Genomic DNA, 15,724 nt, shown 5'->3' on the forward strand with positions numbered 1-15,724 from the left:
CCGTTCCTCCGCCATCTGGCTCACACTCTCGCACAATAGCAACTCGGAGATCTGCCTCTGCCTCAGCGGTGACAGTTGAGTCCGATAAACTGACTAGGACATCACTGCGAGTGGATTTGCCCATTTCTTGGCGCTCAGAAGAGGTTTCGAGTATTTTTGAGTCTACTGCATCTGGAATTTCTCCTGCGCAGTTTCCGGTGTCTGCTGATGCTGATTCTGGGGACTGTCCAGTATCACATGGGCACCCAGTGTATACAACAGAAAATACAAGAGCCAGTGGGTCTGGCATGTCTCATGCCTCCTCTTCTGCGTCTACTGCCACTAGTTCGGTTAAATGTGCCGCAACTGGAAAGTCGTTCAAATTCCTGACAAGTCTATCGATGTTCCAGAGTTGCCGCAGTCCATATGGGCCAGGCATGATGATCTGGTCGCTTGGATGCTTGACTCGTACAAGGAGGTTGTGGAGTGGCAGTGGAACTTGTTCATGGTGCCGTCAGGTACTGCAGGCAAGCAGTTTGTAAACCTGCTGGCTGACTTGATAACTGCATATTGTCAGTTGCAGGCGGACATGTCATTGGGGCAGTGCAATCAGTAGAGGTTGCTGGTGGCGTCAGGCGAAATTACTGGTCAGTCGGCGACACGCATTTTTCACAAAAAATTGCGTTTCACCTGCACGGAGAGTATGCGTGTACTCGAGTCTCATCTTGAGCATGCTTTTTTCTTCTTTTTTCAGCTCCAGTATAGCTGTATTTTAAAGCCGTCCTCGATTGTTGTGTTCGTTGTTCAAACGAAGTGGACATTCAATCATGTCGGCAGAGGACATAGGAGCCTGATTGGAGTTTCTCGTGGCATAGAACGGCCACACAGAGACACTTTGGGATTTTCTGAATTTAAAATACCGTACGCACGATGCTGAGATCAATTTGTGCGAAATCAAATCGTTTGTGATCTACCACATCGAGCGAACGGGATCCAAACACAAGCTTACCGACGGTTAGGCTGCCGACCTGACTGGACAAATGACCTCTGGCTTCACCAGACGCCAGAAGTCGGACACCATGTCCTATGCCGCGACGTCCATCTCCAAAAAGAACTCTTCGTCGTGAAAAGGCTTGAAATACTCAATATTCGACCGAGATTCGCGGTCTCACCCTTTCTCAGATCGAATCATTTTTTTGTTGTAGCAGTTGCAGGGCAGATCCCTGCCACTACTTCAACAGGGGATGGCTCCAAAGCATGCCTGTACCAAGCCATATCGAGGTTGCAAGCCACCCCTCTCAGCAAGAAATTCGAAATTTCAATGGTGGAAGATATACTATGAAGAGAATTTCAAAAAGTATGTTTCGCGGAGCGATCGCTCAACCTACGTCATTCAAACTTTGCGGTATGGTTCAGACGTACATGCTAGGCATGGAACCACAGGGGATGATATCATAGCTGAACCCCAGAGTCACACACACACAGCAGATTCGTGTGCACAGATACTGAATTAGTGGACGTCGTCATCTCCTTCCCGCTGATCTCAAATCTACTATGACGAGCTATTTCGCCTGACGAATGTGCTGCTGACCCTGGGGTTTCAAGCTGGCTGACTGCTGAACCCATTGCAGAGAGTGGCTCCATCCTAAACAAGGTGGAGTTTGTGGAGTACTACTGCTACTACTACTACTACTACTACTACTACTTAAAAGTATACTTGTGAAACCAAAAACTTTTCAGATGTTTGTAAAGAGCCTGAAGTGTGTCCTTTTTATGAGTATTATCGCATTCTTGTCTCAGAGGAAACTATTTCCTTCTTTGCTTTCGCTTTTCGAATTCTTAATTTCGACATCCAGTTTGTTTTCAAATAAAGGCAAAGTTCTCAGTAGTTGTAGTAGTAGTGGTAGTGTTGGTGTGTGTGTGTGTGTGTGTGTGTGTGTGTGTGTGTGTGTGTGTGTGTGTGTGTGTGTGAGTTTGTGGCAAGGATGGAGGATGAGCGCATCCCGAAGGCTCTACTGTTCGGTTCGTTTCCAAACAAGAGACCTGCCCATGGTCCGCGGAAAAGGTGGCGAGACTGTGTCCGGAGTGACGTCAAACCACTTGACGACTGGTATGAAGTGGCCACCTCTTCTCGCTCCAAATGGCGCAAGGCTTACCGTTGTCTGCCAGACAAGCAGAACAGACCTCGACCATCACCGGTTGTGTGCCAAACTTGTCACCGCTCCTTCAGTCGTGTAAGTGACAGGACGCGACACAAGTGTACAGCTACGCGTGCCCTAGCCTTAACCCTTTCCATGCCAGCCTGTTTTCCTGTGTTGGCCACGCATTGTTCAGGTGCTGAGCTCAACTGTTCAAAGCTGCACGCGCACATCTGAACAAATTTATTGCTATTTCACTATACCCTGATGGATTTTCACGATCCATGGCTTGTTGGAAAGATCTGGACAACAGGAAGCCATTTCAGGGACTCACAGCGCGACAGGCATACCAGGGCCACTTCCATCTCCTCTCAAAGTCCCCCTACCATGCCTGAAAATAACAAAACGACTGCCTCTCATGTTTTCTTTCGTCTTCTTGCTCATTGTGAACTGATTTTCACGATTCAAACTGCGTTGGAAAGCTGAGATTCAAGCGCGTTTGTTGCATCTGACTACGCACGCGCTGTGTCTAGGGGAAATCCCCTAGCCCGCACGAAGTCGCGAACAAAAATTTGAATCGATCGCCAAAAAATGAAATTTGCGCATTCTGGCCGTCCAATTTATCGCCGCTCGGTCATCCCTTATCGTATCGCGAAGAACTTTATATCCCTGGAAAGCTGAGCTCAAGACCTTTCCAGCGGTGTCTCAACCCTAGCAGTCCGAGATATTTCGACAGAGTTACGACAGTTTGTACACTCATCTATAGCGCGCGATACACATGTACTGTACAGTGTACATTGTACAGTGTAGGCAGAACGCGTAAACGCGTCCATGGCCAATCGGCTCATACTAAAAAAACGCGTATACGCGTCCATGGCATGGAAAGGGTTAATTTAAAGCCAACAGCCAGGAAGCTGTCACTGCGATCAGTGCGACAGATGGTTCCGGAGCAAGGGTGGATTTGCCCGACACAAGTGCTCGCCAGCAACATCACCAGCAGAGGCATCTTCTGATACACTTGAGTCAGCGGTTACAAACAATATGTCCTGCGAACGCTGCAGCTTCCACTGCGCCCGCTGCAACCGCTGTGTGCTATCGCGCCAAGGCATGAAACGTCACAAGTGCAGCCGTGGCTCGGGCAGAGCAACCAACACAGACCGTAGCTCCTTCTGCATCGTTTGAAATTGCGGTCGGCGTTTCAGTAGACCACAGGACCTATCCCGTCATCGCCCCTACTGTTTCGAACCTGCTCAACCCCCCATGGGGATCGCATAGCCAGAATATGGCAGCGCGTCCAAGGTCCAAGGTGTGTGTGTGTGTGTGTGTGTGTGTGTGTGCATACGTGTGCGTGCGTGCGTGCGTGCATGCGTGCGTGTGTGCATGCGTGCGTGCGTGCGTGCGTGCGTGCGTGCGTGTGTGTGTGTGTGTGTGTGTGCGTGACTCAGTGAAAACAAACTGTTGGACAAATTAGGCAAAATAGATATGTTTTGACCTACCCACACAGACCACATTGTGTGACTGATCACGTGATGCATCATCCTCGGTTTTATTGACGTCACTCAAAATTGACTTTACAAACCAATCAGGTGTCACAAGCCAAACACTATTGTTAATCTTGCCAGAGCTAACTGCGGATGAAATGCAGCCTGGATGGCTAGGGAGTGACAGTCCTGCCTTTGAGCAATGAGTTATTGCCATGTCCAGGCTCATCTTCAAGTCTGTGTGTTCATTCAAAATCCAAAGGCTTTCACCTTTCTCACAATTGTATCTCTCTGGACAAGCACGAGATAAAAGATTAAACAACCATCGTTATTGACAAACATCCAGGGGATAAACACCGTAACAATTGGCAATGAATAAAACAATGGCTATTTCTGACATTTTCGGCATTCATGAATAGCTGACTATAACATTGTTCTTGCTGAAGATCTTACGCAGTTGGCAGCCAAAAAGAAAGAGTGTGTTGAAGAAATCAGAATTATTCATGTGCCATCACGGTCTGTTGCCAAATTTTTACTAAATTGTGGTTTCTAAAAAGGGATATTGTGCCGCTTTTTCCTTCCATCGTCCTGTCCCCACCTGTCTCCATCTGGCTGTACGCATCCATTATCCACACCCCTTCCAGTAGATGCACATAATCTACGTGGAATACAGCTCATCAGCTTTTGTATACATGGTACAGCATACCGCGAAAATCAGCCAAGTCAGCAGGCGGCTGACCCTTTGACCAAAGCCACAGCATTAAATTAAATGCCCAGTTTGCCTCTGTGACTACACCAGATGACCAGTTGCTCTCTTTCCCCCCTCTTCTCACCCCCTCAGAGCCCTCAGCTTGTTTCATGTCCGTCATCACCACAATGCCACTGTCCGGCATCAGCTGAAGAAGCTCTCGACAGACCAGGGGTCTGGTCCCGACAGCATCCCAAACCAGGTCCGCAAGGCCCTACTGCCACCCAGATCATTCCATTTCTGCCATATCATCAACACGTCGTTTACCACGGGCATATTCCCTTCATCACGAAAAGCAGCAAAGTCATGCCTATTTTGTTGTTGTAGAAGTTTATTAATTTTAATGTATTTTCAAGAAAGGTTCCCGCCACGAACCTGCTAACTACCTCCCTATCTCCCTTCTTCGCGGGGTGTCTAAAGTATGTGAAGGCATCTTTTATGACCACTTGTACAGAAATGGTTTGTCGATCCTGAGTCCCGTACAATCTGGGTTTCGTGAGGGCAACTCCACCTCCCTTCAACTGACAGGCATCGTGCAACAGGTGTGCCAGCATAGGAATAACAGAGCCCTTGCTGGATTTTGCTTCTTTGATTTGGCCAAGGCATTTGACACGGTCTAGCATCGAGGACTTTTGACAAAGCTGTGTGCGTTCTGCAGAGCTAACTGACTTGTCAGTTTGAGCACTCTGGCAAGGTACGTTCGGGCCTGGTTTAAATCTGGCTTTGTAAAAAAATTGTATCGCTACTGGGTTCGGCTTAATTTTCTCTGTGTTGCGCCGTTGAGTCCACAAAGGACGAAACAGTTCTGTGTACATATTGAGTATAAATACAGTCGACCTACCCTTCTAACGATATTTGCGTCACACCAAGGGAATTTTCTAAAGCTCGCCAGGAGTAAGAAGCAAGTGTTGAAGCTCTGAGTGTCGTGACCACGTCCCCACCCTAGAAGCATATATGCACTGCTATTGTAACTAGTATTACCTGTGTAGCATGGATGACTCCCCAGCGCCAGGCAGCCCAAAGCCTGAGCCCCCAGAGCCACTGTGGAGGTCGATGTTGCCGGCCGAATTGAAGGCCAATACCGTAATATTTGTCGACGGCCTCGCAGGCCAGAAGATAGTAGAAATTGCGGACACCCTCATCGACCAGGGTTATGCTGACGTCGCCTCCGTCCAAATTACCGGATCAGCCTGTAAGGTAACGTTCTGCAGCCAATCTACAACTAAGTCCATTGCAGAACACGGTTTCTTTCTTGGCGAAACACATATTTCTGTCCGCCATTCTCTCTCCTTGCAAGTGCACATCTTTGACGTCCCGATTTGGATCTCCGATGCCGCCATCATACATGCACTCACAAAATACGGTACGGTGCAAGGCACCATTCGCCACGGCCGTACCCGCACAAAGTCGGGCGCATTTGTCAGAACAGGCGTACGCTTCGCAACTGTTCGCCTGAACAACGGCTGCAGTCAGGTGCCATCATTCGTGCGGACAGCCGAAGGCAATACCTTCCGCGTGAAGCATGATGGCCAGGCGCCAACTTGCCGCCTCTGCAACTCAGAAAATCACCTTGCCGGCTCCTGCCCTAAATCGAACAAGCTACAAAACACACGGACCCGCACCTCAACCAACACGCGGCAGAACCAAAACGAAGACCCAGCACCAGATCCAACACTGGCGACAGCCCTGCCAGGCCAGGCCAGCTTACCGTACGCACAGGCAGCGACCCCGGCCCCTGCCAGCACACTCGTACAGGAAATCACCGAAACAAGCAACACACAGACCCAAAACGACGATCCAGCACCAGATCCGACAGCCTCCACAGGCCAGGTCAGCTTACTGTACGCACAGGTAGCGTCCCCTGTGACCTCTGCCAGCTCACCCGCACAGGAAGTCACTGAACACAGCCAGCCCAGCAAAAGTGCAGACCAGCACGGACACACTGCCAGTGCCTCTGATGAGCACCAAACTCGTACTCGTAGAACTAGTACAGATATCGATCGAGCCGACGAGAGCGCAGTCCGCGCACTATCACCCAGCGCAAGCATGTACTGCCACTCGCCAGGCTCACCTCGCACGGCAGCGGAAGACGACAGCAACGACGAGAGCCTATAGGAGGAAGATGGAAATCGCGCCGAACAACTCCTGCAGAAGCTCAATGCAGCTGAGGAAGAATGGAAACTCTACACCGGACGTCGCAGACGCAGACGCCACCAGCTAGAGCAGACGCCCCCAGGCGCACAACAGCCACATGCCTCTAAAAAACAAAATAAGCTAGCTGACCAGAGTCCTATAGGAGTCACCATGGACCACGCCTGAACTGGAATCATCATCAACACCAGGTCTCACCAGTGAAAAAAAATTATGTAAAACGGAAATGAACAAAATAGCATCTCTTTCTTCTCCTTCAACGCTCGCAGTCTCTACCCCAAAATGGACGAACTGTCAGCAATAGCATCGTCAACAACGCCACCTTATGATGCCATTGCTGTCTCTGAAACATGGTGTACCCAGCACCGCCCAGACTCCCTGTTTGCCCTCAGTGGATACACACTACATCGTGAAGACCGCCCAGACCGCCAAGGTGGAGGAGTGATTCTCTACGTGAACGACACTATACCTCATGAACTCGTCCCTACAACAACCCCAGACAGCTTTGACCTATTATCGCTGAAACTGTCAGCCAACGACAGCACCATCAACGCAACATGCGTCTACCGACCACCCCGTTGCGACCATCGGCTATTCTGCCAGCACCTTGAGGAACTGATATGAGCCATACCAACAACAACGCAACAGATTATCCTCGGTGATTTTAATGCAAAGAACGCCGCTTGGTGCCACTCTGACACGACAGATGCTGTTGGCGAGGATCTAGCAGTGCTGTTCCAAACTTACTCTCTACACCAACATGTCACATTCCCCACTCTTGTGCAGAATGGGCACCCTAAATCCTGCCTAGATCTCGTCGTCACGGATGTAGACAACGACTATGTCCTTATCTCTAGTCTCCCGCAGATCGGCAACTCGGACCACCTATCCATCAGGGGTTTAATCAAGCCAGTCGCTGCATCCCCACGAGCCGTACCACCTCCCACCCATAACACCACCCATTGGAAATGGTCAAACCCAAGCATCAGCAGTCTGAAAGCCGAAATTGAACGCACACAACTGCTACTGGAAGGTGACACCCTGAACACTACCAACATAGACAACCTGTGGCACTCATGGAAGGACAAAGTCCTCACTTGCGCCCCCAAACACTGTGCAGTACCTCACTCCCCGAGGCATACTAGCCACCCCGCAAAGCCATGGCTGAACCCAGAGCTCACTAACGCCATCAGAGAAAAACACCGGCTCTACCGTGCCTACTTGCGCACCCGGACGCCCTGCAACTGGACAGCATACACTACCCAACGCAACAAAGTTACTCACCTTCTCCGAATCGCTAAGTCTACATATGTCAGTAATGGCACTGGGACGAGCCACTCCACACCAAACCTACACAAACTGATGCGCGGCCTCCAGTCCTCACAACGACCTACTCTGCCAGACATGCTCTCCCAGGGCCAGACTCTCTCAACCCCCGCTGAAAAAGCAACCGCCCTGAACGCTTTCTTCATCTCGCAGAGCCAACAGTCAGTCACAGGATGCCACGAGGAACTTCCCTCCATTCATTCCCCACACCCAATACACCTGGCCTCACTACACTTGAAACAACAGCCCAAGAGGTCTCAAAGTTACTGTCTAACCTGGACCCGTCAAAGAGCCCAGGCTGTGATGGCATACCAACCCGCCTACTGAAAGAGGCAGCCAGTTCACTTGCGCCGTCCCTAGCAACCCTTTTTAACATCTCCTTCGAACGTTGCACTATCCCGCAAGAGTGGAGGGACGCAACAGTCACCCCCATCCACAAGAAGGGCAGCAAAACCGAGCCTTCCAACTATCGACCGATATCGCTACTCAGCGTGACGTCGAAAGTACAAGAGAGGATAGTTGCTGACCGCATCTCGAAGCACATCCAACCTCACCTCCCCAACGGCCAATCAGGCTTTCGGCCAAACGATGGCACCACACAGCAGCTATCTCGGTTAAGGTGGCTCACACCCTCTGCGCGCGCATCGTTTGAAAAGTGTAGGTTTTCAGTAAATTTTTCGGTAGCGATGATTTTTGGGCGATCAATCGTTGTTGAACGTCTTCTCACTTTTCTGCAATTCTGGCGACCTAGCTTAGTAGCTAGAACCTGCTGCTAGTGTCCCTCTTCACTCGTTCTTTCTATGAAAGGGGAAGGCAGCACTCGCAGAAGATTTTCCAAGAATGCAATGTCGACTGGTGCTCGTACCATAAGAAGGGAGAAATCAAAGTCCGTTCTTGAATCATGCCTGAGTATTAGAAAATTATTATTTCAGAACACGCTTGTGTAGATTTCCTGCCAGTGCCACTGACATCTCGCGACCTTCAAATATTATAACTTGCTCGATCATCTCCCGCACTGACTGGCAAATTCGTCAGGTAGCTGTGGATGGATCGATTCAGGGAGATCGAAGGTAAATACATCGAAGCACTTCAAACACGTTTCAAGACGCACTTCAAACTTTGTAATTGTATTGTGTCTTGAAAATTGTTTAGAACAATTCCACGGTACTTCAATACGCTGTTGAATTGTATCCTCTGCTTGGGAGTCTCGACTGTTTTATTGCTGCTTGGCTTTCCTCAACACCGTTCACTGTACACGTATCGCGGAACGCAGATTGGATGGCATTGGAGGTGAATTTGACAATTTGTGACTGTGTCATCAACCAAGTGAGGACATCAAATATCAACAGGGACGCTCCGAAAATCACAAAAGCTGCGAAATAGATATGAAATGGTCTTACACACTGGAGGGTATTCCACATTCATTGTGTCATATATTTAGACTGTCCGAAAGTTTGTCGTGCCGTGCAACTTTCACAGACTAATCCGATAATTGGCATATGGCCCTACTGGCACACACTCATGCGTATGCCGTTGAGTTTATCTATATCATTATGTGCACGCACATGTGTGTATACATATACAATTTCATTACGTATGCAAAATTAGGCAATCCACATGTACATATATATTATGTGTGTGCACTCACTCCTATGACATAGAACGACGGTGCAGGCTATGTAAAGTCGCATGAATGTGTGTCACCCGGGTGTGTACATGCATGCGCGCTCGCGCGGGCGTTTTGTGTGCGCGCCTGGCATGGCATAACGCCGTTCAGTATGACTGGTGTTGAACCGTGGTAATTTGCCCCCACCCCCTCTTTTTTTCTGCTGGCGTTGGATATGCAACTAATGACATAAACTCGGTTGTTGAAAACGAGTGCCATGCACCACAATGGATTGACAATAATATAATACAAGTAGCACTGTAAAAGCGCTGGTAATACTTATGTTGCAGCCATGGCAGTTGCGAGTAGCTTTCCAAGTCAAGCCTGCTGCAGAAATTATTGCACTCTGACCAGCTGGAGTGACCCAGGACTGCCGGTTGTGGAGAACAGGAGTGATGCTTGTATATACGCTTGTATTTACATGATGTACACAGTGTACTTCGAAATAACGTGAGGTGTATTACTTGTGTGTTCTTCTGCCTGTGCGCGTGTACATGTGCTGGTCAGTGTGGAACCGCCATCCATATCAGATCATACAGCTGCTACCAGTCTCAACAGCTTGTATCTGGCAAATAGGGTTTTAGTGACTCGATTTTGCTTACTGTGTTCAACAGAGTGACATTGAACACAGCTACTTGATGTGATAGTAGCATCTTGGAAATTTTATATTTTTGATAGGTAGCTTCAGTAGAAACTTCTCCAGTGTGGCTCTTAGCTTCATTACCACGGAGACTAAGCATTCAAGTAATGCACGAAGAACAGTGGCTAGATGTGAAGTAAAAAGCCATCGGACCGTACCCCGTGGAATACGCATTTAGTATAGGTTTTCATTTCTTGTTGGCTGAGTTTTACGAAATAAACAAGAAATGTTGTTCTTTTCGAACGAACAGGTCTGGGACCGAGGTCCAACAGTTTTGGGCGTACTGGTACGCCGCAGTCCCTCATCTTTTGTTTTCTTGCTTTGCAAGCTGGTTTCCCACCCTCCCTCCCAATGAGGAGCTTTGTACGGTTTTCACACACAGATCATGATTGTGAGAGCGCTGCGTTACTCTCTCTCTCTGATAGATTTCTCAATATTGCTGCTACAATACAGGTTATAAGTTGTGCGAGGGTGGAATGTGCGGATGCTCTGTCGATTGCTGTGCTTTTCTGTATGATTCACCTCGCACAATGCTGTCACTCTATGAGGTGTTGTTTTCGCTGGACGTTTTTCTGTCTGTGTTCTGGACACAAGAGTGCAACCAGCCTTGCTGTGGCTGTCCCCCCGCCTTGCTGTGGCTGTCCCCCCGCAGTTGTTATTCTGTGATGAGTGTGTGTGAGTGTGTGTGTGTGTGTGTATGTGAGAGAGAGAGAGAGTGTGTGTGTGAGTATGTGTGCAGTACTGACGTGTGAGTGAGAAAAGAAAAGTATTTCTTGCTATGTTGGCAGCAAACACTGTATAATAATAATAATTACATTACCAGTAGAAAATGCCCAATGTGCATTGCTTCAGCACTATGTTTTGGACAAAGCAGTCAACAAATTCCACATCACTATCGGCTTCATGTTGGAGAAAGTTGTGAAAAACTCTAGAGCATACATGTACACTCAATACACATGCTCAGCTACATGTATGGCATTTAGTATGTGGGCGACTTCAAAGTTCTATTTTGGTAGTTTGCTTCGGTAGAAACTGTCTAAACTTGATCCAAAGCTCTACTACTATGTTCTGAAGATGTTGCAATCAAGTAATGTAAGACACGTATCTTCCGCATTGGAGCTAGTAGTGAAAACCTTTAGACCATACACTCAATGCACATGCTCAGCTATGGCATTTAGTATGTGGGCGACTTCAAAGTTCTATTTTGGTGGTTAGCTTCGGTGGAAACTGCTAAAACTTGATCCAAAGCTCTACTACTATGTTCGGAAGATGTTGCAATCAATTATTGTAAGACACGTATCTGTCATATGGTGGAGTCAGGGGTTCTAAGGCGTTGGACAATGTCTCAGTGCAATGTGCTGATTCTTGAAATATGGCATCACTTGAAACTTCAAAGTTTTATTTCACGAGTTACCTTCGCTAGAACCTGCTCAAACTTGCTACACAGTACCATTATTAGGTTATGATAGCATAACCATCGAATACAGGGCAAGTCCAGTGTCAAATACTTGTGGGCGGGGCTAATATGTGGGACGTGTGCGCTGAAATGGGATGATTCCGAAAAGAGAAAAAGGTCACCTCCTAGCAGAATTCTACCCACTTCTACAGCTTGTGCTGATATTTAGCAAGTATACTACTGTCCTGATGTTGGACATCAAGAAAAAGGTGGTAACTACCAGTGCTACGGCCAAAAAAGTGGTTTTCCGGTATTTTTTGGCCTAAATTGGCAATTGTGAGTATGCTATGTTTGGCCCCTCCCCCGAGTGAAACCGGCCGGTAGAACTTGATAAAAATTTGTCTCCGTACACTAGATATCCAACGGAACAAAGTACAATCGTTTGTAGCCACGTTTCAAACAAAAAAAATTGGACCCGAGGGGTAGGAGCCACCTTAATCCATCAGATCACCGAGAAAGGAGACGCCGGGCAAACAGTAATTGCTTGCTTCTTCGACCTATCTAAGGCGTTTGACCGGGTGTGGCACCAAGGACTGCTTGCAAAATTGGCCTACCTCGGACTCGATGGCAAATGCCTCCAGTGGCTTGCCTCCTATCTCACCAATAGACGACAACGTGTGCAAGTGGAGAGCAGCAAATCAACATGGCTAAACATTCCAGCGGGGGTCCCCCAAGGCTTTCCCTTGGGGCCGCTTTTGTTCACGGCCTACACAGTTGATCTGCCAACCGCCTGCATAAATGCCAACACTGAGTGCAGCCAGTTTGCCGACGACACTGCCATCATTGCCGCTCACGAGAATTTTCTAGCCGCAGAAGAGCGCCTCCAGTCAGCTGTGACAACCGCGGCACAGTGGCTGAAGGATTGGCATCTCCTGGTGAACGAAAGTAAGACCACTGTCATCCACTTTCACCACACCAACCGGCCACCTCCCAGACCACCATCAATCACACTCAACGATACCAACCTCACTGTGGCCTCAAGGCATCGCCACCTTGGCCTCCTCATACAGCAGAATCTATGCTGGAACTCGCATGTTGACTACATCATCACTAAAGCGACCAGGAAGATGTTCCTTCTCCTGCGACTACGCAATTCCTTAAACACTTCTGCTCTCTCCTCCATCTATCTAACCTACATCCGCCCTATTCTTGAGTATGCTTGCACTGTCCTCTCCCCCCCCCCCCCCCCCGCAACCCTGAACGACCGGCTTGAGCGCATCCAACGGCGCTGCTCGCCTCTGTTTGCATCTCCCCCTCTTTGAACACAGAACCCACTCCGTGCTGCTGCACCGACTCAAATGGCCATCAGTCAGCAGCCGCCGTACCCTCCCCCATATCCTTCTTGCACATAGCCTGCATCATAGATATGCACCACCACACCTTCTTGCAATTCACCTACCCCGAATACAACCCATTCGCACGCTCAGGTCCCCCCGAACCTTTGAGCTACCCACAACACGTACAAACCGGCTAAGAGACTCCCCCATCTATGCTTCTCTTGATCTCTTTAATAGCATCCCACCCAGCATCCGGCAAATCAACCCCAGACGAGATTTCAAAGCAAACATCCTACCACTTGTCATCTCTTCCGTATGTACTTGCTCGCATTGCTCAGCACATCTATAGCTCCATTGCGCCACAGCCTACTTGATTAACTCCCAATTAGTATTGCCATCGCTACTGCCTCAGCAAGCAGCTAAACTTTGATCTCTCTGTATCTGATCCCCGTGCCTGTAATTATTTTTCTCTTATTGGCCACAGGCCATCGTGAGAATAAAAGAATTCAAACACCAAGAAATATTGTTATAAGGGTGATATTGTTATAGGGGTAACTGGTTCATTTCATACACATACGTCATAATGCATGGATTTTGTTCATTTTTTACACTCTCCATAGCATAAAAACTGACATACATGCACATTATGTGCACAGCAAGGTGCCCACTGGTGCCCCATTGCATTTCGTCTTGTCCCTACGACTTATCAAGTGAAGCTTGCCCTACCTGGATAGTAGGCTCTACATATTCCGTGCTAGATATTGTTATAAAATGGAAAATGTCGATTGGTCAGCCCATTTTATATCGTTATAGGGGTAATATCATTATAGCAATATTGTTATAGAGGTAAGGCATTGTATACACAAGTCAATGGAGTGGTTTGGTTTGGCATAAAAATATCGTTATAAGGGTAATATCATTATAGAGGTTATTGTTATAAGGGTAGGTCGACTGTATATATCAATTCACCCTTCACACCAGCACCCACTAAAACAATATCGTGAGCTGAAGAGTTCTATTCAGTATAAAGCCCGGTACGAGAGAGCTTGGAAGCTCAGGGCCCTACGCCATGCTTTAGTCGAGCGAAAGCGACGCAAACTGAACTCTCTCCTCATTCTGCCAAAAGTTTCTCTTGTAAAGACGCTGTACATGAGCTGAACTACCTTCGTCCAGTGGTTTGCAGTCGATACAAACTGTTCTTGACCTGTTGTAAACGTTTTCGTATCCATCAAAACCCATCACGAAGTTCTTGTTAACGGAGGACGTTATTGTGGACCCTGGCTAGCAATACTGCACTTTCGCCCTGCATGCATTCCCGCGATACACTTCGCATACATATATGCCAGGCGTCTAGAGTTTCTCATTTTTTGGTGCTGACCACTTTGACGCTATAGATAATGCCACTCTACATACTCATTCTTTTGATGGTACGGTGCGGGACTGATACGGCATGACACAAACAAACACGAAACTAAAGCTGTGTGGAACCTCGCTAGCGCCAGACGTTACTGAAGAGACTTCTTCTGCATAGCTACGGGAATAAAACTGGTATTAACACGATTTTTTATAGAAGAAGAAAAGAAAAATGACTTCTTACTGGAAGTAAAAAAGAGAAGATACACATGAAAACGAGTTATGCAGCAACTTTCCACGGCTGTAACAAGATGATAAACGGTCAGAAAGTGCGATAATAGGGCACACAAATGACAGGCTACTGAGACATTCAGCGACCCGAGACCTAGCTCTAACACATCTCCAGTGTGCAAACCAACAGCCTTCCAACTTGGAAAGTTCACTTATCATCTTGTTACAGTCGTGGAAAGTTGCTGGATAACTCGTTGTCATGTGTATCTTCTCTTTTTTACATTTATTACTGGCTCATTATCCGAGTTTAAATCTTACTGGAAGCTTTATCTATTCGTCAAAAATAACATTTGGACGGAATAAGAGGTTGTTTCCTTCCATGACCAAATTATTCTCATTTCTCAACTGCTTGCTTTAAGTATGAACGTTCTAGACACTTACGTGAACGCAGGCCATTTAACCATTTGGAATTATTATCGTAACACACAAAGGACCCATTGGTGTTGGAACATGTATCTGTTCGATTGCAAATGCTACCGTATGATGTTGCGCATTCATCTATATCTGTAAATCCAAAAAGAGAGATTGCAAGAACACTATTTGCAAAGCATATTCATTTTTCCCCGAATACAATCATAACCCTAACCATAAATTTTATTAAACGGTAAGGCATTACAATTGAGTGAACAGTCCAAATTTCCCCAATTCACCAGCTGAAGGCTGGTGGCCAGGCAGTAAGTAAGATGCTGCTCTTGGGCTTGCTTTTTTCTATTTTCTCTAGACAAATTCATCACATTAGAAACATGACTCCATGTTGCATATGCTGACAAGCATAACCTGGTCTATACAGAGCTGTGTCGGGCATAAAAGGTCTCATCAGTGAATGATGCCTGTTTAGCTCAAAGTACATCCTCCTCGTCATTAAAATTGTCGCTTCGCACATCACAATATTTGTGACTTGGCTCGTCTTAGTCAGACTGTCGGAAACGCTGTTTTCTGAGTTCGAACACTGGTGCGACCCTTCCTGCGCAATGTCTACTTGTCACTGAAGCTGTGGTGGTCTCAGACTTCGGCTCTCTTCCGCACCAAGCAAATTCATCGCACTCCGCACTATTCCGCCCCAGAGCGCATTTCGTTTTCTGGAGTTCGTGCCGTCCCACATCGTTCGCATGGGCATTTATCAAGACTGCAAGCTCGGGTAGAAGAATGCTGGTATCTCTCCTGAATACGAAATGCTAAAGTTGACGATGGCAAGAAAGAAAGTGGTCTCAAATTCCT

General features: G+C 47.6%; 1 protein-coding gene across 1 annotated transcript in view; it reads right to left on the minus strand.

Annotated features, from left to right (window-relative positions):
- The window catches only part of LOC135825815 (uncharacterized), a gene marked incomplete at its 3' end in the record, with an annotated part of 182,048 nt that overhangs the window by 142,571 nt on the left and 23,753 nt on the right, over window positions 1–15,724 (minus strand). The window contains 2 exon segments of the mRNA XM_065338440.1: window positions 3,614–3,889; window positions 14,888–15,010. Of these exon segments, the coding sequence (XP_065194512.1) occupies window positions 3,614–3,889; window positions 14,888–15,010 (399 nt within the window).

Source organism: Sycon ciliatum, chromosome 10 (assembly GCF_964019385.1).
Source record: "Sycon ciliatum chromosome 10, ocSycCili1.1, whole genome shotgun sequence".
In the NCBI taxonomy this organism is placed as follows: Eukaryota; Metazoa; Porifera; class Calcarea; order Leucosolenida; family Sycettidae; genus Sycon; species Sycon ciliatum.